The sequence below is a fragment of the Diplotaxodon limnothrissa genome, linkage group LG15, assembly GCF_057381915.1.
Source record: "Diplotaxodon limnothrissa isolate DT_005_m linkage group LG15, D_limnothrissa_male_GT1.1, whole genome shotgun sequence".
Taxonomy (NCBI): domain Eukaryota; kingdom Metazoa; phylum Chordata; class Actinopteri; order Cichliformes; family Cichlidae; genus Diplotaxodon; species Diplotaxodon limnothrissa.
The window spans coordinates 20,048,496-20,076,342 of record NC_140610.1 but is presented as its reverse complement, the minus strand read 5'-3'; the positions used below and the strand labels follow the sequence as shown (position 1 = coordinate 20,076,342).

The 27,847-nt window shown below is 38.6% G+C and overlaps 1 protein-coding gene across 1 annotated transcript in view; it reads left to right on the top strand.

The window, feature by feature from the left end:
• trim67 (tripartite motif containing 67) overlaps positions 1 to 22,889 on the top strand; it is a 53,284-nt gene extending 30,395 nt beyond the window's left edge. The window contains exons 4-12 of the mRNA XM_085372478.1: positions 4,521 to 4,631; positions 7,737 to 7,890; positions 13,127 to 13,207; positions 14,709 to 14,872; positions 15,451 to 15,589; positions 18,591 to 18,715; positions 18,832 to 19,010; positions 22,206 to 22,368; positions 22,842 to 22,889. Coding sequence (XP_085228604.1) covers positions 4,521 to 4,631; positions 7,737 to 7,890; positions 13,127 to 13,207; positions 14,709 to 14,872; positions 15,451 to 15,589; positions 18,591 to 18,715; positions 18,832 to 19,010; positions 22,206 to 22,368; positions 22,842 to 22,889 — 1,164 coding nt within the window. The remainder of the gene's footprint in view (positions 1 to 4,520; positions 4,632 to 7,736; positions 7,891 to 13,126; positions 13,208 to 14,708; positions 14,873 to 15,450; positions 15,590 to 18,590; positions 18,716 to 18,831; positions 19,011 to 22,205; positions 22,369 to 22,841) is intronic.
• The last annotated feature ends 4,958 nt before the right edge of the window (positions 22,890 to 27,847 follow it).

Below are 27,847 nucleotides of genomic sequence, written 5' to 3'. Positions count from 1 at the left end.
TATAAAAAATGTACAATTAGAATGTCAAAATTTATATTTTGGAAATATTTGTGTTTCCAGATCTTGGGATATTACATGTTGTAGACATAACATTTTCTCTTCCTGCTTTTCTTATTTTCATTTCTAAATAGATCGTGTTGTGACGAAAACATGAGGGCCGAAATCTCGAAGCTGTGGATTAGTTTAGTTGCAAAACTGAGTTGAATGCAAGGAAAAGGGTGATAGTGAAAGATTGAGAATAAACATGTGAGTTGAGTGTAGAGTTGAGAGGATCACACAAATCTCATTGTGATTATTGTGTAAGAGAGGTTTAGAAGGCAGAGAATAATCTGGGAATCATCTGGGACTCTCCTTAGCTCTAACTGGGACAGTGGCGCAGCTGCCCCTCTGTGGGTCTTCCTTGGTCTCTTGTGTTCTGGGGGCCTCTGGATGTCTGGAGTTTTGATCTCCTCCATACCTGCTTGATACCATAAAGGACAGGGCTGTGGCTCCCCACACTCCCTAACAGATCATTACATGGAGAAACCTTTGGAATGCAAGCATGCTGATCCACACAGGTATGCACACAGGTGTACACATGGGTATTCACAGACGCGGACTACAGCTTTCTTGGCTGCTGCCTCAAAGCACACTGTGCGCTGTCTATCTTGCGTGCTGAACAATATCGTCTATTATTTAGTAACTATTGATATCTATGACTAGGTAGTTTATTGTGATGGTGCTTTTTTTTTTCTATTTATTATGTTGCTCTTTGTTGTTTGCTGTCTCCTCTGTTTGTTTGTTTTTTTCTCCATACAGGTGACCCAGGAGTTTGTTTTTTTTTGTTGTTTGTTGTTTTTTTTCTCTCTTCCCCCCCTTCTCACCGTCTCTTCTCCCCTTTAGTTTTCTTTCTTTCTCTCCCCCTCTTTCTTTCATTCTTTCCCCCTGTCCTATTAAAAAAAAAAAAAAAAAAAAAAAAAAAAAGATGACAAAGGATGAACTGAAGCTCCGCCATCACGTGATGTCACATGCTGCTGTTTCTGATGTCACTTAAGGAAAAAAAAAAAAAAAAAAAAAAAAGAAGGCAGAGAATAAAAATTTGACCAGGAAACAAAGAAACCCCACAAAATACTCAAACAGTAACTAAGCTTTTTTTTGTTGTTTTTTACAGGATAAAGAGACCTGTTTGATTTTCCATCATCAAATAAAAACCTGTAAAGGAATATAGACTAGATGTTCTCACACTCAAATACTCGAGGGCTATAATGTTATAGTTGTTACAGTCAGAAGCCTTTAAAAAAAATCAAACCTGCCATTTTTGTGCTGCTGATTAATATCTTTAAGTCTGACCATTATTGTAAGAGGCTAAGTGCTGTCTTTGTTTGCTGCGAAATGAGAAGGTACCTTAAGAATTTTATGTTAAATAACACATTTAATCAAAATTAAAAGTAAGATTCTATTAAAAAGCTTCAACGCAAGTAGAAACAAAAAGCCCAATAGCAAGCATGACGAGCATTTCATTTCTTGTATACAGCCAAGAAGGTTTTATGAGTATTTTAGTGCTTTTTTTATTCTCTACATTATGAGTTTCAATTTATACTTGACATTTAGTCTAAAGTGTACTGAAAATAGATGTCAATAAAAATATTTTTGCTCTAACCTGAAATGAAATGTGATTCAGTGTCTGCTGAAGAGGCTGTGAGATGTACCTCCAATGAGGTGCATTCAATTACCGTGTTTCAATATCTGAACCCTTAAATTCATTTCAGATTCATGAGGAACATACGGGAAAAGCCCATCAGCCGGGGCTGCAGGAGCATGTGGGAGGGAGTTGACGGCAAGTCTCAGCGGGACAGAAAGCAATTGAAATAAATCTGAGATTTACTCAAGCGTCACGCCTCGTACTTCATGTTGTTTGCACGGAGGATAAAAGCGACGGTTCGGCAACGTGATTTGAAAAACAAATTTTCTCTTGGGAAATAATTTGAGTATGTGCATATTTTAAGTTGCACCTTTAGTAGACTTGTACAGTATGAGTGCAAATAAGAGAAAAACAAAGAAAAAAGGGAGTGACGTGACATCAAATACAAATACATGGATATTTCATGTGAGATAAGAAAACTTACTAAACGGATAAAATGCAAGAAAATATTTAGAAATTTCCTAAATTGTCATGGTCTTCATATTTCAACTCAGACAACAGATGACAGGTGAATAATTAACTGATCTCATAAACCATCAAATAAAAGACGACTAATTACCACAACTGCACCTAATTAACTCTCTGATCCATTTAGACGGCCATTGGTTAACGCTAGAATTAATTATTTTGGATGCAGACAAGTTTCAAAATATTTTCTGTCTAATCTCTTGCTTAAACTTTAAAACCTGAGGATTAAAGATTGCTCGTGAGTTAAAAGTGGTGCAGCTTGATTGCAAGAAAACAAAAGGTTAATAAAGCGATGACAGGTTGCAGACTTTCAATTAGCCCCAAAATGGCTGACTGTGACACACGTCCAAATCTCATTTCCCCTGGCTCGGGGTTCAGCCAGCAGACGGCATGTGTCTGGTGTCTGTGTGAAAGAGAGAGACTGGATGAAAAACAGAAAAGTGCGTTTGTCTGGTTGCGGCTGATAATGTTTCTGTGAAATTTATGAGAGATCAACAGATCGATTCCAGTTGTGGCATTATGGTGTCACGCTGTCAGACAGTCTTTAATTAATCCTTGACTGTTTTGCATGCCAGCCACTAACTCGTCTTTCGTGTCAGCCAGTTCCAACTGCCCATGTTCTGCTCCCTAATTACACTCCCAGTGCACATATAACAACCTGCTGCCAAGCTCAAAAATCAGTGTGATCCTGAGCTGGCAGTTCTGAACTTTTTTAGCGTGGTGCCACTTTTCTTTATTCATTACCTCCCATTCTTACTGAACTGTATTATTACTGAACTAATCTTAAGCGTCATTGTCGCTGAGAAAAAGTTGACCAGCATGAAAAAGTGGACTCCATGGACACCATTTACAGCTTTTGATTGTATCACAGATTAAATTGTTGTTTAAGTCCACCTCTTTGTATTACTGAGCATTTGAGAGAATTTCACAAGTTCACTCTGAAATTAGCAATATTTCTGCTGACAACAACGTAGTTGTAATTCAGTAAAAGGACTAGATGTTGCAATGCGTGATAATGCATGGCTTTAAATCGGGGCGATCGTAACTCAAGAGTTGGGATTCGCCTTGTAATCGGAAGGTTGCCGGTTCGAGCCCCAGCTCAGACAGTCTTGGTCGTTGTGTCCTTGGGCAAGACACTTCACCTAATGCCTACTGGTGTTGGCCAGAAGGGCAGATGGCGCGATATGGCAGCCTCCCTTCTGTCAGTCTGCCCCAGGGCAGCTGTGGCTACAACTGTAGCTTGCCTCCACCAGTGTGTGAATGTGTGTGTGAATGGGTGGATGACTGGGTGTGTAAAGCACTTTGGGGTCCCTAGGTGGGACTAGTAAAAGCGCTATACAAATACAGGCCATTTACCATTTTAAATGGAGAAAATCTTGAGGAATGGCTGTTTTGAGGAAAGTCAGCCCAGAAACTTTACCAGCAGCACACATCGTTATGCCTCACTTTCGGTCTTTGTCCCAAGCTAATCTGCCTTTCCCCCCCCTTGGTTAGGTTTAGAGATTAGAGATCTGATCTAGATTATCATATTAAAATTTGGGACGCATCATCAGTAGTGGACCTTGGGTTCATCGGGTGCTTCGGCCATTATCACGAGACACCCTCATCCAAGGAGGCCCTGCCAGGGTTGGCAGGCCCCGGAGTGTCTCACTGGTTTACGTTAAATTATTTCTCTTCTTCTTTCTTCTGTTTAGTTTTCTACAGTTTATTTTCTTCTATCTATTCACTGCAACTGAGAAATAATACTTACCCCTCTAACATTTATGGAGCCGCACTTTTTCAAAGGGATAGAAATGGTGATAGAGAGAAGTAAGACAAAAGGGACAAAATAGACGATAGGAGAAAGTTGTGTCTCCATGTATATCTCCCCTGAGTAAGGCTAGTCCTACAACCAACCAAGATGCGCTTGAGTGTGCCTGGGACACATATAATGATATAATACCATATTGATGCTAAAGTTGTTCAAGTGAACCCAACAATCGACATCAAAGAATGGACAGACTGCCAGGGGCCTAAATAACTAGTCTTCTAGCCACTAAAAGGGTAATGCGGCACAAGTGAACTCAATCAGGCAATAAGGTTGGAAAGAGAACAAAGGTAGGAAGTTAAAAACAAAATGGAAAGATGAGGAAACAACTTTTTAAAGCAAGAGGATACAACTGAAAGAGAATAAACTCATGCAGGCAATGGAAGACACTAACAGGGGGCAAAGGAAGGCTCGGGGAAAAGGTCATACCTCAGAGTCTTTCAGAGTCTTTCACTTGTACAAACTGATTGAAACTGATACAATTAAACATAGTGAAAATATTTCAGATGCTCATCTCAGAATAATTGCTTTTAACAACTCATGCATCTGATCTGTTTTGTTCAGGTGGTACGTGACCAGATCACACACTGCACTATGAAGTTACGGCAGACCACCGGCATGATGGAGTACTGTCTAGAAGTCCTCAAAGAGAATGATCCAAGTGGTTTCCTCCAGGTATTTTACACACCTCATGTTTGTGCGTGTGAGACGAGTATGAAGATGAGTAACAGGGGATGTTACAAAGACAAAAAGAACACAAAAAAAACAACAATTTCAGTTCACCATAATCTAAAAACTATTAAACATCTAAAACAACCAAACATCAGCACAAAAACAGCGTGTGGCAGAATACATTCCTTCTTTTGCTGAGGCCAAGGGAATTATGTTACTTAAATAAGTAAAGCACAGGACAAAACACTATGAGGTCTTACTCGATTAAAATTCAACCCAAATCAAATCTTTTTCTGAGATATTTTGAACCAAAAAATGGAAATGAAGGTAGGAAGGAAGCGTGACACACAGATCCTCTGAGCACATTAGGAGAAATCAGCTTCACGGGGAGCCTCTGATGTTTGTTGAATCGGCACAGCCAAAAAAAACAAGCAAACTGTGGCGTAGCAGAGGAAGGAGTCAGCACGGAGAACAGCAACAACAACAACCCCACATGCCTGCCTGCACTTCAGCACTACAGTCACAGCAACATGCATCTTATTTTAATACATCTGCAGCTGTTCTATTTTGAATTAACTTTACATGCCTAGTAATCAATAGGTTGACATGCTCAGTAGCTAATAAATAATCATTGATCTTTGTATGTATAGATGGAGAAACGTGACCTCCTCAGAAGAAATAAATGTTGGTTTCCTGCAGAACGCTAAATCATGAAGACTTTTCAAGACCATCAGACTTTTTTTTCATCTTTAAATCTGTCTCGAGTCTCAGCTCATGCAGAGTCTGGGCTTTATATCAAAGTTCACACAACTCTCTCAGGAAACAAAAAAGGCTTTATACAACTTTATTTGCATATCTTTAGTAGTATATATCAAAAGCGCTATATCTGGATGTGTGAAATCAGGGGGAGGTCGTTTTTGAAATTTGAAATAGAAAAAATATTCAGTATTTGTGTCACCACTGGAAATACTTCCTTTCCTTATGTGTTAGGTGGTACGCCTGGATAGAGCACGCACGTGATAGAGGAAGGGCACATGACACCCACTTACTCAACAATGACCTGCTCCCACAGACTCAGGATGCAGTGCATGTGCAGAAATATTTGTAGTGTATCAGCAAACATCTACGGGGGCATATTACAGCCACAGAGGGCAAGAAAAAAGAAAAAAAGAAACCAACACAACAGCAAAAAAGGTTTAAAGTTTAAAGTCATAAAAACAGAGAAAACAGTGATGAGAAAAAAGTCGGGTTTTATTTTTTGTGTAAAGGAACATTTCAAGGTTAAGTTGTAAAAAAAGTCATTATTTGAGGTTCTGGGATCAATAACTTATAAAACACATTATTAGACGCCAACGACAGATCTATCCGATGAGGTCGATAAAGCAGACCAGAAGCCACAAGCTCATTTTCAATAAAACCTGTCATCCTCTAACCTTGGCTAAAACACATTTAATAATGTTTAATTACATTTCTCAAGTCTTACAAATTATTGATTTTAAATAACAAAAACAAAGCAACAAAAAACAAACAAAAGTACGACGACAATACAGGGCTATTCTATTCTATTCTATTCTATTCTATTCAAATATGTGATTTTATTCCAACTTAAAGTTGAAAAATAAAGCAATACAGTTACATGACTTATTTCTTCATCTTTGTTCTTGTAAATTTCAGCTGTTTGATCAAAATTCACAATTTTAAATCTTGATTTTTTTATTTTTATTTTTTTACCTTGAGTGGCCTTCATTTGCAGTCATAAATGTGCCTTTATGGTACTGAATAAAAACACACATGATTTCCAGATATTCCAGAAAATAAGCTTCCTTTTTCTTTACCCATTCTGAAGCATAAGCAGTGTTGGGTAAATTACTTTAAATTACAGTTGTTACATTACTAGTTACTTCTATCAAAAGTAATCCAGTTACTTTCAAAGTAACTAGTTACTCAGGAAAGTAACTTTGGTTTTACTCAGAATTCTCTTGTTAATGTGTTGCTTCCAGTCTTCTAGCCACAAGTGCACTGTGCCACCTACCAATAGAAAGGAAAAAATAATGTGCATATTTCCAAATATGTGGGAGATAAACAAACAAGACAGACGGGACTTGCGACAGATAAGCCGATCAGCTGATCATTGATCAGTTTCATGATTGAAGTAGAAACAGGAGAGGGAGGGGGAGAGAATGAGAGAAGAAGATGACAGCTGCAGCGTAAAGACAATAACTCCAGCTTTGTGTCTTTTTCATTGTAGCTGAAGAACGGGACAAACTGCGTTCCTTTTCAGCTCAATACAAAATATTTTCTCTGAATACGAGACGATTCCATTTTTTAGGGAACGGTTGGCAACTCTAATAATTAACCTTATGAACAAAATAAAGTTCAACATCAGTAACATCATAGCAGCCGCCCAGCTGTATAGAAACTCCGTCATGCTAGCTAGTATGCAGTACAAAAAAGTCAGCATAACTAAAATAAACTACACCTAAACTTGGTTTATATCTGACCCAGATAGACTGCAGGTCATAACTTCTTACCTGAAGTTCAGTTCACTTGACACTCGGACACCCGCCTCGAGTCTCTCCTCCTGCCTCCCCTTTCCTTCATCTACCTGCTGGCCTCCACCACTTGCTAATGTTACTGAATCTGTGGAAGATCCGCGATAGCCACCACATAATAACTAGTTACCGTGCTCGTTACCACAGTAATAACGTAGTTACTGTAACGCGTTACTTAATAATGCGTTAGTCCCTACACTGAGCATAAGTAATGGAAACAATCATGCAATGTATTCACTAGAGGTTGGGTTTTTTTGTCTTATCCTCAGATCAGGGGTCTAATTCATATCTTTAAATATTTGAACTGCACTAATGTGAGCCTCATTTCACTTGTCAGACACAGTGTATGGAAGCCGGGCCAGTCAAATGGAAAATCCACTTTGTATGCAGGGAGGGCCTCTGATATTTTCCAATGTATTTAAAAGTATATAAATATTGAATGAATGTGTTCTCATTTCCAGCGTTTTCTTCATTCTTTACTTCTTACAAGTAAACCATTGCTGAATCTATACTGTGTCTGCAAACTTCAACTTGCCCACTGTATGTGTTTGCGTAGATCTCAGATGCTCTGATTAAGCGAGTGACGTCATCTCAAGACCAGTGGGTTAAAGGGGCCCTGGAGCCAAAGGTTGGCCCTGACTTTGACCTCACTCTCAATACCGACTCGCTGCTACAGACCATCCTACAGCTGGACTTCTGCCAGGGCAAAGGTGAGCACACGTTTGGACTTTAAGACCAACTGTACTACTACAACTTAGTCAAATTAAAAAATCTCTTTAGCTGTATATTTAAAAGGCGTACTCCACTTTATAAGGCATGAGTCTCACACGAGAGAAAACTAGAAAAGAATGGTAAAGCTAGTTTAACTAAGATGTACGGACAAGCTCAATGCTGGGAATTTCTCAGTTACTCTGCTGGGAACAACAGATTGATTGATTTATTAACTTTGAATTGAGAATAATTTGTTATCCTAGATTTACCTCTGTAAACCTTTGGCCTTTTATACTAACTTGATGCATCTCAGAGTCCTTGCTTCAAGCAATTCGCTCCTCACTGGAGGTGATGATTGGTTGCTTGTGGACTTACCAGCCTCTGGTTGCCTAGGTAATCATCTAATGTATTCACCACCAGATAATATGACAATCAGCAGTATCCTGCAGTATCACTGATAGTCTCTTCACTTGCACACCTGTCTCTGGCCACCACATTGCTTCAAATCATCAAGCAGCCTCAATTCTCCTCCCATTGAGATCATATTCCTCACAAAAATTTTACTATATGAATCTTTTTGAACAAAACTGTTCCTACACAGTGAGGAAAACTGAGGAACAGTTCAGGGTTGTGGCTGAATTTGGAGGCTGACCACAGATTTTGACTGGGTTGCCAGAATACTCATTTTCTTGAGCTGCACATACATATTGAAGTCCTGGAGTAAAGCTCACTTGTAAGCTTGCCAACAATTTACTTAAAAAGTCTCTATGATTATAGATATATGTAAATAATTTTGGCATGCACAAACATACACAAACAAGATTCATCTAAAGCAGGGGTGTCAAACTCAAATACACAGTGGGCCAAAATTCAAAACTGGAACAAAGTCGCGGGCTAACATTAATATTTATTTAAAAAAAAAAAATCTTCCTCCAGATATAAGAATGAATCTTTTCTTATGGACTCAAATAAGTTTTACTGGAAAACTGAATATGGAACAAGCAAAACTTAATACTAAACAATATATATATTAGCTGTATAATACCAGTAGGCCAGCTCTAATAGTAATTTGGTATGGCTTCACGGGCCAAATGTAATTAGGCTGCGGGCCAAATTTGGCCCGCGGGCCAGAGTTTGACACCTATGATCTAAAGTCAACAAAATAAGATTTAGCTGCTATTGCTCTTTTCTTTTAAGGTTTCTTTAACTCATACTACAGTGTGCACATCTAATTATCTATTAATTGGCTGTTGCTACCCAGCAGCCAGTTGGCGCGCATGAGTAAACAGCGTGTTTTATATTCATACCGCTGCGGTCTCCGAGATTACCCAGCTGTATAGTTAATGTATATTAAATATGTAATCACCAATATGCATATTTTATTTGCATATGGCTGCACTTAGGCGGTGAAGATGGGATGTCTTCCCTGTGCAGAAGCAGATTCAACCTGGTTACTTTGCTAGAAAAGTAAATAATGCTGACCGGTCTTTGTTATCAGCTATTAAGAGTACAAAATCCATTAAATCATAAGCAAAATACTCATTTTCACAATGAGGAAATTACATTCAGTGGAGCTCTGTGTGTGATAAATTTTATATTCGGTATCATAACTGTGATTATGCACTCTTGTAATGTTATGGTTCATCTTGGGTGACACTTCCAATGAGCTGCAGCAACGTTTTTTGTCCCCAACAAAGTCAACTTCCTAGAAAATAAGGACACTAGCTCTTACAGACACGACAAAAACTTAGTGAATTAAATTTAAAAATGTGTCCCGGGTCTTCAGGTCATGGCTTGAGTTAAGTTCTACTTCAAATAGATTTTCTCCAATTTAAGCTCCACTCAAACTTCTTAGAAAGCCAGAAAGCTTTGATCAGCTCTCTTTTCTTCTCCAAGACTGGGGATGTGGAATTCAGTTGTATGATTCCTTTCTCTCTCACCCATTATCTGGTATGGACTTTAACGACGGACAATTTCATTTTAAGCATTTGAATTTTAATCTTTGACATACAGAGCACCAACAAAAGGTATGTTTGTACTCAAATATTAAGTTTGCTTAAACCCATATACTGTAAATAAAAGATGTGCATAGCCATCATAACATCCTCCACAGGCATAAAGATTCATTAGTTATTCCTCCTCTGCATGTTTTTTATCTTTCATTTTCTTTTCTTGTCTTCACCTCAACTTTTCTTAAAACGAGATGCTAATAGTTGCATGAGATGGTTGAGTTGAGTAGTTTAGGTTAACAGTAGGTGGCTTGATTAGAAACACAGAACTGTAATTCACTGTCTATTAATTGTATAGGATACTAGTTTGTGGCTAAACAAGCTCAAAGCAAAATGCAATTATTGGAAAAACAGAACAGCTGATTCTTTGTACAAAAATGAAACTAATTAAATTAAACACTCTACAAGACCTATCACTTAAAGCAGTTACATCTTTAATTATGCACAGCTTTAAAGCTATGTCCACGCATAGCTTTGGAGCAAAGTGATTCGTTCCTCACTCATCTCTTTGAAGCTGACAGCTGATTGCTCACGGACATTCCTGGCTCTGGTTGCCTAGGTAACCTTCTAATGTATTTTGCAGTAGTTTCTGTGTGATAACCAGGAAACAGGGCTAAGAACTACAAAACTGCCTTTTTACATTTTTGTAATTACATATTAATAAACTATTAAAGTGAACTTCATATGCTTTAAATTGTGACAAATATTACTATGAAATGTAGTAGAAACATTACCAAACATTTCCTTATAATAAGCCACAATATTAAACATAAAATTTGCATTGATACCGTCAAACAATGCTGAATACTGGATAATAGGATTATACTGTTATACTTTTATAATAATATAGCAGCAGCTGCTCAGCTGCACTGGAAAGAATATAACTTTGCACCTCTGGTAAAATATGCAGCATAAAAAAGCGTAGAACAAGCATACGGCATTATTTGTGTGCCACTATTCTGAGCGCGCATTAAAAAAAAGTGGGCGCACGTAAAAAAAATTTGCAGGTACAAGTGTTGCATTTTGAGGAGAAATTTATTTCGAGCAAAGAAAAGCTAAATTTGAGTGAACAAAATTCATTGCTGCGTGCAAAAAATGTATTTCAGTGTTTAGGTAGCACACACACACACACACACACACACACACACACACACACACACACACACACACACACACTCACACACATATATATATACAGGGAGTGCAGAATTATTAGGCAAATGAGTATTTTGTCCACATCATCCTCTTCATGCATGTTGTCCTACTCCAAGCTGTATAGGCTCGAAAGCCTACTACCAATTAAGCATATTAGGTGATGTGCATCTCTGTAATGAGAAGGGGTGTGGTCTAATGACATCAACACCCTATATCAGGTGTGCTTAATTATTAGGCAACGTCCTTTCCTTTTGCAAAATGGGTCAAAAGAAGGACTTGACAGGCTCAGAAAAGTCAAAAATAGTGAGATATCTTGCAGAGGGATGCAGCAGCCTCAAAATTGCAAAGCTTCTGAAGCGTGATCATCGAACAATCAAGCGTTTCATTCAAAATAGTCAACAGGGTCGCAAGAAGCGTGTGGAAAAACCAAGGCGCAAAATAACTGCCCATGAACTGAGAAAAGTCAAGCGTGCAGCTGCCAAGATGCCACTTGCCACCAGTTTGGCCATATTTCAGAGCTGCAACATCACTGGAGTGCCCAAAAGCACAAGGTGTGCAATACTCAGAGACATGGCCAAGGTAAGAAAGGCTGAAAGACGACCACCACTGAACAAGACACACAAGCTGAAACGTCAAGACTGGGCCAAGAAATATCTCAAGACTGGTTTTTCTAAGGTTTTATGGACTGATGAAATGAGAGTGAGTCTTGATGGGCCAGATGGATGGGCCCGTGGCTGGATTGGTAAAGGGCAGAGAGCTCCAGTCCGACTCAGACGCCAGCAAGGTGGAGGTGGAGTACTGGTTTGGGCTGGTATCATCAAAGATGAGCTTGTGAGGCCTTTTCGGGTTGAGGATGGAGTCAAACTCAACTCCCAGTCCTACTGCCAGTTTCTGGAAGACACCTTCTTCAAGCAGTGGTACAGGAAGAAGTCTGCATCCTTCAAGAAAAACACGATTTTCATGCAGGACAATGCTCCATCACACGCGTCCAAGTACTCCACAGCGTGGCTGGCAAGAAAGGGTATAAAAGAAGAAAAACTAATGACATGGCCACCTTGTTCACCTGATCTGAACCCCATTGAGAACCTGTGGTCCATCATCAAATGTGAGATTTACAAGGAGGGAAAACAGTACACCTCTCTGAACAGTGTCTGGGAGGCTGTGGTTGCTGCTGCACGCAATGTTGATGGTGAACAGATCAAAACACTGACAGAATCCATGGATGGCAGGCTTTTGAGTGTCCTTGCAAAGAAAGGTGGCTATATTGGTCGCTGATTTGTTTTTGTTTTGTTTTTGAATGTCAGAAATGTATATTTGTGAATGTGGAGATGTTATATTGGTTTCACTGGTAAAAAATAAATAATTGAAATGGGTATATATTTGTTTTTTGTTAAGTTGCCTAATAATTATGCACAGTAATAGTCACCTGCACACACAGATATCCCCCTAAAATAGCTAAAACTAAAAACAAACTAAAAACTACTTCCAAAAACATTCAGCTTTGATATTAATGAGTTTTTTGGGTTCATTGAGAACATGGTTGTTGTTCAATAATAAAATTATTCCTCAAAAATACAACTTGCCTAATAATTCTGCACTCCCTGTATATACATGCATTATAGTATGATTTCAGTAAGTGATTACTGCTGAGTAATGTAATGTTACTCAGCAGTAATCACTGTTGATACAAAATAACTGCTTGGATATTACTGGGGCAGTGATGATAGTGATGATAAAATTATTGCCTCCTTGTTTCCAACTTATTACCCCACAATTACCAAATTATTACCTAGCTCTAAAAGTGCTACCTAAAAACACAATCTCTTGTCTTATCACTACACAAATACTACCTAAAACTACAAAATACTACACAAAATAATGCAACACAAAAAGGACAACAAAACCTTCAAGTTTAGGCTTGACAAACGATTTTTGTGTTTATCAATGATAATTTTTGGACCTTTAGTTAATATCATTGTGACAAATAAGTGTATGATTGATACACTACACTTCTGGTCATCCTTTTTACTTCTTTAGAGAACACTGACTTAAATCAACATCATATTTCCAGATGTACAGGAGAATCCAAAATTGAAACAAATGCAGGAAGCAGGCAGTGGTGAGGCTGAGATGGAGACAGAGAGCCCAGGAGGTATTTCAGAGACTCTATTTTTCACTGTAAATCTCTGTTTCCCTTCCTTGCATATATTTTGTCACTCCTGCCTCGTTCCTTAGCCCCGATAGCTCTCTGGTTGGAAACTCACTGGTCTTTTTGTCCCACAGTGTTTCTCTGGTGTTTTCCCTTTGCATGTTGTTTTTCAGCTCTTCAACAGTAAACGACACTGATCTGCTGAACAGTTCTGCACAAAGATCTTTGTTTCCTGCGATAATTTTGTTTCACATATTACTAATGACACATATATAAAAATATAATTATGCATGAATTAAACTGTGGCAATACAAATCATAGGGAGTAAGTATATACTGAGGAAATGTGCAGTAAACATGATCCTCTAATCATTTTGTTTTCACATATTCAGTCTTGCTTGATAGCTATAGACTGATCAGCCACAACATTAGAATCTGCTTCAATCCATCAACATTTGGGACTTCTGCAGGTGTCCTTTGGTCTCTGCGATCAGGTAGCAGATCATTTGCCTGCTGGAGGTTGCGGGTGGGGCGTCTGTGGATCAGGCTATCTCTGGTACATCTTGTAGATTCATGTTTGCATTAGTATCTGGGCTGTTTGAAGGATAATTTAATGTTCTGCGTCAATGTAACATCCACATAAATGACATGAAACCAGATTTCTACAGCAGAACATTGCATTGTAAAGAGATGGCCGTTATTAATTACTTTACATAATCTGTATTTTTGATGTTGTGGCTGATCTCCATGTAATAAGTCATAAATTCAAATATGTAATATCAACAAAACATGCATTATCTCCTATACTGTCCGCCATGACTGCTGCCTTCCCCTGTGTTTTCCGTACTGTTATATATTTATCAGATAAGTACCTGTAAATGAAAAAGTGAAGAAAGATTTTTTTAATCTTTTCTTATTTTATTGTTTGTATGTTTGTTTCTCCTTTTGGAATTTGCTTTTCACCTGTTTTGTACAAGAGTTAGACTGATATGATGCTTTTCCTCTGATTTTATGCAGATTTTATGCAGGAATGATGCTTTGCTTTCATCAGTCTGGCCTTTGGTGGGGAGCCGATGTCTCATACTTTCTTACCACCTTTGCTGATTTATTTATTACTATCAAACTACAAGTCAGCCTTCAAAGCGCATATCAATCTAACCCAGTGCATCCCTACCACTACACTACCCTTTAAGTGTATGTAGAGTCCTCACTAGGTCCAGTTTAAGCCCTTAATAATTCCCAGCTGTTACCCTGTAAATGAACCCAGAGCTCTTTCACCTTTAAGGCTCTTTTTTAAATCTCCCACCAGATTGTCATTAAAGCTCCTTTTTCTCTTCATTCAGTCTGTTTAAAGGCAACCCGCCAGATGACGGCATCCCTGTATGTCTTCCTCTCTTCATCCTTCCACACTTTCATGTCTCCCTCCTTGTACCTCTTCTTTGTCCCAATTCCTCTCATTCATTGATTGCAAAATTTAAATTGCATCCATCCATCTCTCTACACAGTGGAGCCTAGACCCTCAGTGCCTCCAGCTCCTCTCCTGCAGCTGGAGAAGTGCTGCACAAGGAATAACAGCGCCACCCTGGCCTGGAGGGTAGCTATGCCCACCATCAACCCCATCGAGGGCTACATCCTGGAGCTGGATGATGGCAATGGAGGACAGTACAGGGTGAGTACTATTTGTTAAACAAAAGATTTACACTAATAGTGTTTCCCACAGAATTACTCTGTATCGTGGCAGTAATGAGGCACAGATCATATGTGTGCACCCAAAAGAAATGCATATATTTTTTGTGGAAATAGATAATAAAAAATAAGCAGTTGTGTCTCCAGGACAAGAGAATAAAGACAGCTGAACGACACCAAGAACCATCACAGCAGCAACTTGAACTTGTTTCTCAATCTCGTTGTTTTCTCTGAAGGTTGAAAAAGATTCGTGGGCAGCCTGCCCAAGAAATTTCTGTTTTTGGGAAACACTGCAATAACTCTACTGTGAAAATAACTAATCTAATCTGAAACTCAGAAAATGATGTTTAGTAGCTCTCCTCAATATGATGCTCATATCTGACAAAGGACAGATAATACTCTTTATGTGTGTAAGTATATGAGTCATCATCAAGCATGCATTAAAAGTGCTAGAGATCTTGACCTCTTCACTAATCCTTGAGCATATACTGCCTCAACTTGCATTTCAAATGATGCTGAGTTTGTGTGTGTCTGTGTGTGCGTGTTTGTGTGTGCCCCCAGGAGGTATATGTGGGGAAGGAAACAGTGTGTACAGTCGATGGTCTTCATTTCAACAGTTCCTACAACGCAAGGGTGAAAGCTTATAATTCCATTGGAGTGGGTCCATACAGCAAGACAGTCATGCTCAAGACTTCTGATGGTACGTGGTGTGTGCTGGAACTGGCTTAGCTTCCAGAGCATGACAGATGGACTCTTTGTCTGCCTTACTTTTGATTCTGCTCTTTTGGCTGTCTTGATTTCATTATATATTTTTACCCAAGGGATTTTTTTGTCTGCGAGCTTCTTTGTAAAACAGGTTTCATGATGTAATTTCATCTGACCTATGTAACTGTGAACAGAAAAGCCTCTTACATAGAGGAGGAGATGTTTTTGGGAGAAGGCAGGAGAAAGGTAGGTGGAAGATTTTGAAGAGGGTGAAGGAAATACACTGGACAGGAACAGTAGACAAAGAAAGGGGAAGAAAAGAGAAACGGAATAATGAAGAGGAAGCGGATGGAAAAAAGCTGAAGTAGACCAGGTTTGAGTAGACAGTAAAGAAAAGTCACAAACAAGAAGAAAACAGAAGGAAAGAAAAGGAGATCAAAGGAGCGGTTAAGTAAGAAAAAGAAAGGGGGCAATGGAAAAAGAGGATAAAGGTAAAACTGTACAGAGATGCAAAGGAAAAAGAGAAAAGGAAGGAAAAAACATAACTGCAAAGGGAGAAAAAACAGAATATACTGCTGGAGAAGAAAGGAAAGAATGAGATTAAGGACTCAGAGAAAGAGGAGGTGAAAGAAGAAAATAGAGACACCCACTGTGTAACAGCAGAGCAATGCGGGTGGAGATTTTTACAATACACAAACACACAAACAGTGTCTCTGAACCAGCCACAACAATAATGGGCATTAGAGTCTGTTTTCTGACTGATAACTGTTTATCCCACCCGCCCTCTTTTTATTCTTCTCTATCATCGTTCTTCTTCCTGCCTACTCTGCCTCTTTTTCCCTCCCCTTCTCCTCCTCTTCCTCCTCTCTCTCTCTTTGAGGATTGTACCGCAGCTACACCGAGAAAGAAAACTGCGGCGACGTGACTCTTGTTGAACAGACAGCAATGGCTGCAAACAAAAACATGGCATCCGTGTAGTGTGACAGTAAAAATCTCATGTGCAAGCACTTTTTTAATAATGCATTGGTAGTTGATGAAACATTTCCCGTCTCAGGCCTACACTTTACAAGTGCATTGTTTTCTGTGGATGAACCCAATTAGTTGTTGCCCACAACCGCCGTACAAAGATTTCTAAGGTCACATTCATTATAAAAGAATCTTTTAATACATATTAATGTGATTATTTGACAGAGTGATTACATTTATAGTCTTGTTTTTATCAGCCAGAGATGAAAATATCCCTTGCTGAGTTAAGCTGAAAGTTGTATTTATGTGTATTCCTTGAGCTTGTTCAAAGTATTTTGATAATTTAAAAAAATCAGTCACAGCAATTAAACTAGTTTGACTTTTCAGACCACACAATGCTCAGAGAAGGTGTAACAGACTCAAGTATGGGTCATTTGGAAGATGCTTGTAAAAAGCCTCTACTGTCTAGGGATGGGTATCGTTTAGGTTTTATCCGATACCGGTGCCAAACCAGTACTTTTGAAACGGTGCTGGTGCTTAAACGGTGCTCAAACTTTTGCTTTGGTCATTTTAGCCTTTTTGGCCAGGGTGAAGGGAGTATCTGCCATCAAACAAGAAGACAGCCGCATGTAACTACAACGGTGTTTGCTAGTTCACCTTACATGCATTAATTTAATAACGTGGTTAGCCTACTCAACTTAAATTACACACGAACATTAAGCTACTCACGCAGAGAAGAACGGCTGCTGCTGCCATCATCATCCGTCATCATTTCTGCTACACTGGCAGGGCTAGGGGCCAGGACTCTACTCTTCGGGTTCTTGGGGGATGTTGCTAACTTGGTGCATTTCTTGGCTTCTAAAAAAACGCTATGCATCGCCAGGTTGGTTGTCAGATTCGAGGTGTTATCTCCTTTGCACAGTATCACAGTATCACCTTAAAGCACTTGTTGCAGGCTGCTGAGTTTGCATCTTTTGCTGTGAAGTAAAGCCAGACTTTTGACCACTTTGCCTTGGGCATTTTTAATCTGTAGCTCTAAAAGAATGTACGTACCTGGGCCCACCTACTATCCTTGCAAAGATAAAATGATTGGCTAGAATCCAAAGTGTATGACATCTCAGGAAGAAAAAAAAAAGCACCGAAATAAAGCAATGAAATGTGCGCTGCTTTTGCCATAATGGCACCGGATACCGGTACCCATCCCTACTACTGTCTAAAGAGAATATTGTAGCACAGCTTAGGTTTTGAACTGAACAAACCACAAGACTTCTCGAACAATGTCCTTTTAATGTACAGCGCCATGTTTGGAGAAAGTCAAACACGGTGGTGGAGCGGTGATGGTTTGGGTTTGTTTTGCACCCACAGGACCTCGGCTCCTAGCAGTCATTGAGTCACCCTTAAACTCCTCTATACTCCTCTGATACTAAAGTATTTTAGAGTCAAATGTGATCATGTTTGCAAGAACACCCAAATTGGTTCATGCAACAGGAAAATTATCCAGCAAATCTACAATAAATAGCTGAAATAGAAAAGAATCAATATGCTACAATGGCACAGTCAAAGTTCAGACCTCAACCTGACAGAAATGCTGTTTTGGGACCTTAAGAGAGCTGTGCATTAATAAATGACATCAAACCTTAACGAAATGAAGCAAAGCTATATAGCAAATATGGCCATAATGAATTAAGACACTGAAAGTTATAAAGAAAACAATTACTCCAAGTTATTTCTGCTAAAGGTGGTTCTATGAGCTTTGAATCATGTTTTATTTTCAAAGGACTGTATAGGGTCTTTAATCCTATGAAAAAGAAAGCATGGCCCTTCTAGAATCAGTGATATAATTATTGGCTTTACTGTAGGTGTGGGTAGGTATAGCTACCCAGTAAGGTTCACTTTGGATGAGCAGTTTTTAAAATTATTTTAATAAGATGCAGAATACAACATGTGACTAAATTTAGTGTGAATGTTAGTACAGACTTACAGAATTTCCAAAGACTATTAGCAGGCTAACTGTTGTGTCCTTCTTACAGTGGCTTGGTTCACCTTTGACCCCACCTCAGCTCATCGGGACATTGTTCTGACTAATGACAACCAGACAGTTAGCTGTAACAGCTATGATGACCGTGTGGTGCTGGGGACTGCTGCTTTCTCCAAGGTGAAGTGTATACAGATATTTTCCATTTAAATTTGACAGCGATTAGCCTTTTTCTGTTCATTTTTGGTTATAGAAGTTATAGAAGATTAATTTTTTTACCCCCTATTGAATCTCAGGGCATTCACTATTGGGAGGTCAGCATTGATCGCTATGACAACCACCCAGATCCTGCGTTTGGCATAGCAAGGATCAACACCATGAAGGACATGATGTTGGGGAAAGATGACAAAGCCTGGGCCATGTATGTGGACAACAACCGCTCCTGGTTCATGCACAACAACTCCCACACCAACAGGTAGGTGCATGGGGAGCAACAACACCACCAACAGTTTTTAGTGATAACTTTTAACCATTGTTCCCTACCATTGGACATGTTGTATAATACTGGCATAAAATACATATCATATTTAAAAAATGAGAACAATTAAGAGATTCCATCTGCATGTTTTCAAGAAAAATCCCAAACTGATATCCTGCAGGATCCAGAGGCTCATATCATTCAAATGCAAAGACAACTGACAAAAGACTAATTTAAGATTATTTTTTAAAATAATATACTGGTTACCTTCCAATACAGTGCCTGAGTTTATTTGTTTTAGATTTGCCTTTCATCCTCATGTCCTTGTGAACTTTAGGTCTGTTTTCAGCTGCTATTTCGAGAATCGTTGTAGATCAGAATTCCACTTCTGTGCATGAGCATTGTGAGATTTTATCATGGACGTCAAACCTCTTCAGTGGCTTTTGTTGTCAAAATGATCAGATCATTTTGAGGAACATCACTTCTGGTGGGGGTTTGTTCCCCAGCTACAACCCAGTGTTTGCCTATCAGGTCTTTCTTAAGAGAGTGCACTGTGAATTTTTCCTTAAGGTCAGACTGTCAATGGAGACTTGCAAATTGGGTAACAGCCCGAGGCTTCTGTGAGAGAACACTTGGTTGAGATGTGGTGCAGGCAAGAATGAAAGGAAAGGTTTACCTGGGATGTGTTGCTTGGACATGGTGGCACTAACATAAAGACAGGAGGTAGCAGAGTTGAAGTATCTAAGATTAGAGAACTGGCAAGATTAGAGGACCAGCTCAGGTCGAGTGTTTTGATGACACAGTTTGAAAGGCAAGGCTGAGATGGTTTGGACATGTGCAGAGGAGGAAAAGAAGAAGATCACACAGAAGATTTTTGGTTGGAGTGAAGGAGGACACTACAGGTAAGTTTGTGTGACAGAAGAGGATGCTAGAGATAGAGACAGATGATCCACTATGTTGATCCATAAAGAGAACAGCAAAAAGATGAGGAAAATTGGCACATGCAATTATGAAGACAATTCATGCTCTGCAGATTTGGGACTTTCTTTCTTTGCCCCAAAAATTTAAGTCAAGTAGAAGAGCTCCATTTGACACACTCGAGGAGATCCGGTTAGAAAGGGAGCTTCAGGGAGCAGTCGACAACTTGTAGTCATGCTGAAAGGATTTCAGCGATGCCCAGGGACAGATTGTTGAAGGGAACATCAGGAAAGCTAAAAAAGACATTGACAGCTTTTCCAGACTTTCACTATTATCACGCTGGTTTTCCCCGCTGCAGTTATTTAATACAAAGAACAAAAGACAAATCTTGAAATTTTTACATTTGTTTTGTTTTGTCAAACTACAAAGTTAAAATTGAATATATTACTCATGCTGTGTGAACAACTCATAGGCTGCTAGGTTGTAAAAATCCCCGTTCCTGCGGCAAAGCTTTCATGGAGTTTTCAGCTCTTTCATCAACCCCTCTAAAGGATTGTTGTAGCACTTTCTGTCTTGGAAGAAGCTGTTCATAACATTAATGCCTTTAACATGTGTATCTGCAGACCGGATAGTATAATATGAAATCAGTAGTTTACGTTCCTTCATTAGGAATTTTCTGTAACATCCTTCAAGCCCTCAAATATTTAATAAACCATTAATTAGAAGGCACAATTAAATCTGAGTGGAGTGATGCTGGGATTTAATTTGTTCTATTTTTGCTGGCGAAGCTTTTAATCCTTTAATGATAATCCCACTACGGTGATTCATGAAGAGAAGGAGAAATACCTGCTGAATTTAATTTTTCATAACATGGCAATCCCAAGATTGTCATTATATCATTCCTAATGTACTATAATGTATTATTACTGTAGCAATACTGCTGTTTCCTTTACTATAAAATATGATTCAATTAGTTTGTAACATTAACAAATCCAACTTGTTAAATCTTGTCTTACTAGAAAGCAGCACTCATCATTTTAAGTAATTCATGAGCAACTTTTGTCGTTGAGTAAAACAACAGGAGACAGGGACTCTGTAAAGTGTTTCCCTTATGCATTCATCATTCTGTCTTGTGCATTAAGTCTCATACTTCTAAGAGGCTTGGAAGCTATAACCATAGATGCACACGATGACAGAGAAACCCGAAGGCTCATACAATACTAACAAACAGACTAACAAACACACAGGGGAGCTGTATAAGATGGCTGCAGGAAACATCAAAACATGCATCTGCACCGTCTCTCTGTCTGCTTCACAAGGAAGCCATCAAACTCTCATTAAAGATTTATTCATGAAAAATATCTGCTCTCTTGACTTGTCAGTTCTCTACCCACCTTTCATGTCATTCATCGTGTCGTGTCGGAGCTTTATTTTTGACTTCTTAATCTCATATTGATTTCTTTATCTGTTAGTGCCCTGACAGCCTAATCCTGGTGAGTGTCTGCATTTCTATAAGTTTAGAGACATTTGTTTAGCTCTTAGCAAAAACACAAGCTTTGTGGTTAAAACATAGTTTTTTGGAGCGCAGGTTTTTGCCATAGATCGTTTTCATTAAGTCACTTCTTAAAACAGAGAACAGAGAGTTTACGTGTTAGACAAAAAGAGCAGACGTTTAATTTTAAATACATTTGATATGTGAAATAATTCATTCAACAGCAACTGAGCCAATTCTAACTTTGATTTATGAGTTACAGGGGTCTTTGTTTGCCATTTGATGCACTGTTAGCTTCAGGTTCCATGTAGAAGACGCCAACAAATGTCACATAAAACACACAAAATATGAATACAAGAGTGATCAGATTTTTTTAAAACTTTAACTAATTTAACACACACGTAGATTAAAGTATCATAAACCAAAATAATAATAATAATAATAATAATAATTAATTAAAAAACACATTAACCATCCCAGCAACAGCCTGTTCACTCTGCTGCCATTTGGCAAGAAATACTAAAGAACCTGTTGCTGCATCCCCAGACTTCAGAGTGCTGTCTTTAAACAAGCTGTGAATGAGTTAAAGGACTCTTCGGTGACTATGTTTTGTATTCATTCTTTTACATATATATTTGTCTTTTTTTGCAGCATGACACAACTACAGTCATATTTGTGCTGTGTTACCTTCAATGTGAAACTTAACCTACTATAAAATCTGTGCATTTACGGCACATATACATAACAAAATTGACTAGCTTTGTGTGTGTGGGTGTGTGTAGGGCAGAGGGAGGCATCACTAAGGGCTCGACTGTGGGTGTCCTGCTGGATCTGACTAAACGCACACTGACCTTCTACATCAATAAGGAACAGCATGGCCCAACTGCCTTTGAGAACCTGGACGGGGTCTTTGTGCCCGCCGTCAGCCTCAACAGAAATGTGCAGGTCTGTGTGTGTTAAAGTGCCATGTTTAACAGCAATGGAAAATAACCAGCTCCCTGATGGGCTGCCTTGATTGTTGACCTCGGTAAAGTGTTTACTGCAAAATAACTCAATGAAAAAAGAAGAGGAATTAAATTCAAGAATAGCAAGGAAAAATGGCTCCCTGAGGAGAGATTCTGTACACAGATGCGATGATTAACACAAACTTCAAAGCAACCAAGCTGCAACTACATTACTGTAAAATTCAGATGAAATATAGGTTATATTTATGCAGTTTATGAGACATTTAGTGAATGATTCCTAACCCATGAGCTCAGATTACTGTGTGTTCCAAAGGTAAATAAATGTGTCTTCTCCAAAACAAATTTCACATGAAATAGATGCAGTGGTGCTTTTATGTGCCCACTCTGATCTCTAAGATCACTGCCTCATTCGTGCTGATTTCAATGAGTGTTTTTTCCGTTTCTCTATTTCAGGTGACATTAGTGACAGGCCTGGAAGTTCCAAAGAATATCAAACAGTAAGAGCTCCCTCCTTACTCTGAGCGTGCCCTGGATACAAACCAATGATGTCATGTCCAGTACTGTCAGATGGGATCTGTTCCTCTCCCATCCTTCTCAAGTTGACCCTTAACCTGGACAATCTTCAGCTCCACGACTTTTTAGAGAAGTGACAAGTTTATTGGCTATAAATGTAATGATTACAGCTTGACGACGTCACTGCAGAGATGGCTGGAGGGCCATACTTTTTTCCACTGCCCAGTTTATTTTTCTCAAAGATACAAACAACACTGATATTATCTATATTCCAGCTTGCACAGTTTATGTTATTTTAAACAATCTGGGCTTAACTCCGCCCCTTAAAGATTTTATATTGTGCAGGAAAGATCATTGTGAGTTGAAAAATAAAGAAAAAATAGACCACAAGCAACACAGTTTTTAGGAGGTGGAAAAAAAACTCCTGAGAGAAATGATTCAGCCGTGCTTTTTGTTGCTCTGCTTCTCTCTCAGGTGTGTTTACAGCCGAGATGAACACGAGTCATTTGTAGGACTTGTGTAGTGGCACCATGGGTTTTTTCTCTCATAAAATATTTAAAAGCTAAACTCTCGCTTCACACTTTCATCTCAGTGTTGACTCCAACAGCACTGCCTTCTCTGTTTTCTCTGTGATTTCTTATCTGTGGTAAGGAATCTGACAGCCATCTTAAAGCCGGCAAAGCTTCCCTCATGATCGACTCTCTTTCTCATGCAAAGCGGCGCAAAGATCGTTTGATAGTGTTGTCAGAACGGTTTACATATTGAGGTCAGTCTGAGAAGGCTGGAACTTAATTCCATTTCATTTTTCAGTAATCTGACAGATCTACCGAGCCAGGGGTGTATTATTTTGAAATTCACAGTCTCAAAGGCCTAGAGACCACCAGCCTTTTCTTTTCCTTATTTGTCTTAAAAACCTAAAACTCCGACATCAAAAAAGCTCCCACTAAGATGTAGCAGATCGCCACATTTCGACGTCTTTGGCAGTGAACTTTTGGACTCTGCTAGAACATGAAAATGATTGCACCACTTGGTATGACTTATCCACTGGCCAGTAAGAAACATTACTGTGGTATTTAATAAATCACGTGGCCATGCAATTTGCATACTGAAACAAACCTATTTGCCTGCAGGGGCATCTCAGACTCAAAGAACTGTTTTGACTTTGACAGATCATTGTCAGAAAATGCTAAAACGAAGTAGAATCGAGCCAAACTTCATTTTCTTTGATTTACAATTTAAAGATAATATAATACACCCCCAGTCGATGAGAAAAGTATGGTCGTCTCAAGAACATTTCATTCTGTGCTCATCTCTCAGTCTCACTGCAGAATCTCAAGATGCTTTCAGACACCTTTTATCTGTGGCCCTGAACGTTATCTTTTAAAGTCACATCAGGTAAAGCTACATAAGCTGCTACATTTATCATCAGGGACTAGATATGGCAGCCTATAGAGGACAGTAGCTTCAACCAGACCACTGTGACTCAGGACATGAGACACTGTATAAAGTACATAGGTATAAGTACACTGTTTATGTATGTTTTATCAGTTCATGGAATGGAAGAATTCATTAATTGAGGTTATTTAATCTACGACTTGTTTATATCTGAGCCATTTCTGTTCCCTATAATGTGAGTTTGAGAGGTAGACTGACATTACCACATGACAGTGGGTTTACATGTGAATGGACATCCTCAAACTGTAAATACTGATATGTGAGTTATGATTATAACATGTGACATTAAGCATGGATTCAAACAAGTTTACAAACTATCTGAAGCTGTATTGTAAATAGTGTACCGTTTGTCTTTGCAATGAGGGACCCTGAAACCAACCGCTATAACAGCTCGCCCCCTGCTGGTGAACGGTGGCGAGAACAAGATTAAGGCATCCCCGACAAAACCTGCCGATATCTGTTTTCATGCTTTTCATCACAGACTTTTTAAAATGTGTCAGGATTTATGTTACTGTAAATTACAAACTATCTCATGATATTTTGGACATTTAAACATAAAGTTTACATTAAAAGGGTTGAACATTTTACATTGACAAATTAGTGTAGCACTTGTATACTTACTGCACCCTCATTCTTTAAAATATACCACAGAAATGAACAGAAATAATGTGTAAGGTTAAGAATTACTGGTATTTTTACAGGAAATGATCAGGTCTATTTTGAATGCCTATTTTAAAAACATTTAGTTACTAGTAGAGATCTAGGTTTCTAAAATAAAGTAAATATCTTTATTTTTTCTTTATTTGGACGTTTTACTAAGTTTTTAGGAGGTAGAGATGGGATATTATATTTATTTTTAAATCAGCATTGATATTTTGAATGTTAAATTCTTTACATTTGCATTGCAGTATATCTTATTTATAGGCATTTCATACACCTGGGCTATATAAAATATTTCTGAGAATGATGATCTCAAGGGAGCCACAAATAGTGAACTCATAAAGTCAAGTCAAATGTAATTCCATATACTATGATGTGTAATATGTACAGGGTGTCCAGAAGGGATTTATCACCAGTATCAACTCAATTTAATTGAATTGAATTTATATAGCACCAATTCACAACAACAGCTGCCTCCAGGTAAAGACTTTACACTATTACAGTAAGAACCCCAATGATCGCACGATGCCCTACGAGCAAACACTTGGCGATACTGGGAAGCAAGATCTCCCTTTAAACAGGAAGACTCAGGGTCAGGAAAGGTGCAGCCATCTGGTTGGACCGGTTGGGAGGTGATGAGAAAGGGGGGGAAAAAAGGAGCGTGTGAAAGGACAAAAGACTGACTATTGGAGAAGGAAAACAATTTAGTCACAGGTACCCATTCAATTGAATTAAACAGAATTCAGCTGAAGAAAATAAATAGAGAAATCAAGGCCTCCATGGAGCATTTTAAAACCTGCCAGCATTGCTTTTGCTCAGTTTGGCCAATCATTTGCCATTTGGTGTTTGCTGTTAACCCTTTTTTAATGTGACTTCAATCGATTCAATAACATTTGCTTTAACATTGCATAACCACTGTGTAGCTTTAGATGGAGGGTCGTTTCAGTGGGAAGAAAATCTGAATCTGTGTGTTAATGCTTCTAGCATCGGGAACGGCAATTTTGTGGCACTGTGCTGATACCAGCCTTTTTAAAAATGCAGTTATTTTTGGTGGAAATGGGTAGAACCACACTGAGTTTCAGAAAGACATTAAGACGCCAGTGGAAAAGAAGCAATGCTTTGTCTGCCTGTTTTTTTCTTCTTTTTGAAGCTACCTGCTAGAGCTCAACAAAGTTAGCATACAGATGGTTTAATAGTGTAGGCTTTATAAGTTAATGAACCAGATCTTTTGAACTGAACCAAAAATGGAGCTAGATATGTATACTTCAAGCAGATACTGCAGTAACTGCACCCAAGTGGCAAAAAAAGCACTTACACCAAGCCTGTTGACTAAATCATGATGACAAGATCTATTTAAGTTTACATTCATCTGTAAGTGAAGATTTTTAACCCAAGTACTCTCTTCACTTAAATGTAACATATTTCCTTTGTAACATGAATACAGCGTTAGTGCAAATGTCAGAATTTAAAGCAGCTTACATTTTTTTTTTACCTGATGTGCCCCAGACTGCCAGCTTTCACCTAAGGGCTACATTTACATCACTTCTGGCTGCTCAGCTCTGACCTTGCTGCCACCTCCCACGCCAGATGCAGAAACCTGCCCTGAGGCTGAATTTGCTGTAACAGGAATAGATTTCTAGACAAAAGTGAAATATCGTGTAACCAGCCTTCTGAAAAGTTGGATGATTTGGGGTTATGTCTCTGTGGTCTGTATGGATGTCAAAATGATAGTCAGGAAATCGTGACTGGAGGCAATTAAAGCTTCTGCTGAGGGGCTCAAATTCACCCTGTGTTAACATTTGGTTCCATATTTTCTTGCCTAAAAATCACTTAAAACAATATTATTTCACAGAAACGAACAAAAAACAAATCTTGCATATTAAAATATTCATGCTGCAGTCACTTCTGTCCAGATGTATTTGTAAGAGTTCCTGTATGAAATGTCCCTTTACCCAACACTTACCCACCCATGAATGTGACATATTTTACCAATTTAATTTTAATGGTATGGTGCTGGGAATTACACTAGTATTATTAGATTATGTTTGAAAAAGTAGAGGAAAAAATGTAATTTATTTACTCTATAAAGTATTTATAAATATTTAATTATGTATTTTCTTTTGTATAATATCCTCTTGAATGGCTACTAATATGGTCTGTGTTTGACCAGTAAGGATTGCAAGTCGAAAACGGCCCGCGTCTGTAAAATATTTTCTGAATAAAGGAGATGTGCTTACAGCTTCAAACATGTGACACGCTGCAGATGAGCTTCATGTTTTCCTCTTTTTGAACTGTATATACAACAACAAAAAGGCTGCTTCAAGAAAACTGTGTGAGAATTTGTGACCTCACCCAGCTGCACACTGCCAACTCAAAGGTCTTGTTTTATCATAGTGTCGCAAAACTCCAACTGTCATGTTTTCCCTTTAACAAAATGGAAACGACTGCAAGAGATGGTTAATATGGGAGAAAAACTGTAAGATCATTCTGCTTTCTCACGGTCCATTCAGCGTGTGCATGTGCGTTTCATCTTGAAAACTTCTGCCAAGACTTTACTTGCGTGTAATTTTTTAATTATTAGGCCCACCTGCCCTGTTATGATCCAGTCCCTTCCTGCCAATATAAATGTTTTGTACAACTACATTTCAGTTTGTAAATGAGAAATGCATTGCAATTACATACTTTTAAAAATGTCAGTGTACAACACAAGATACACAAATGTCTCTTTTTTGTCATTTATAAAAACAAAATAAATAAACTGTGATGGAAGATGATTTGACAGTATTCGGTCTCCAGTTATGTGCTTTAAGACTTGTCCATGATGCACAGTC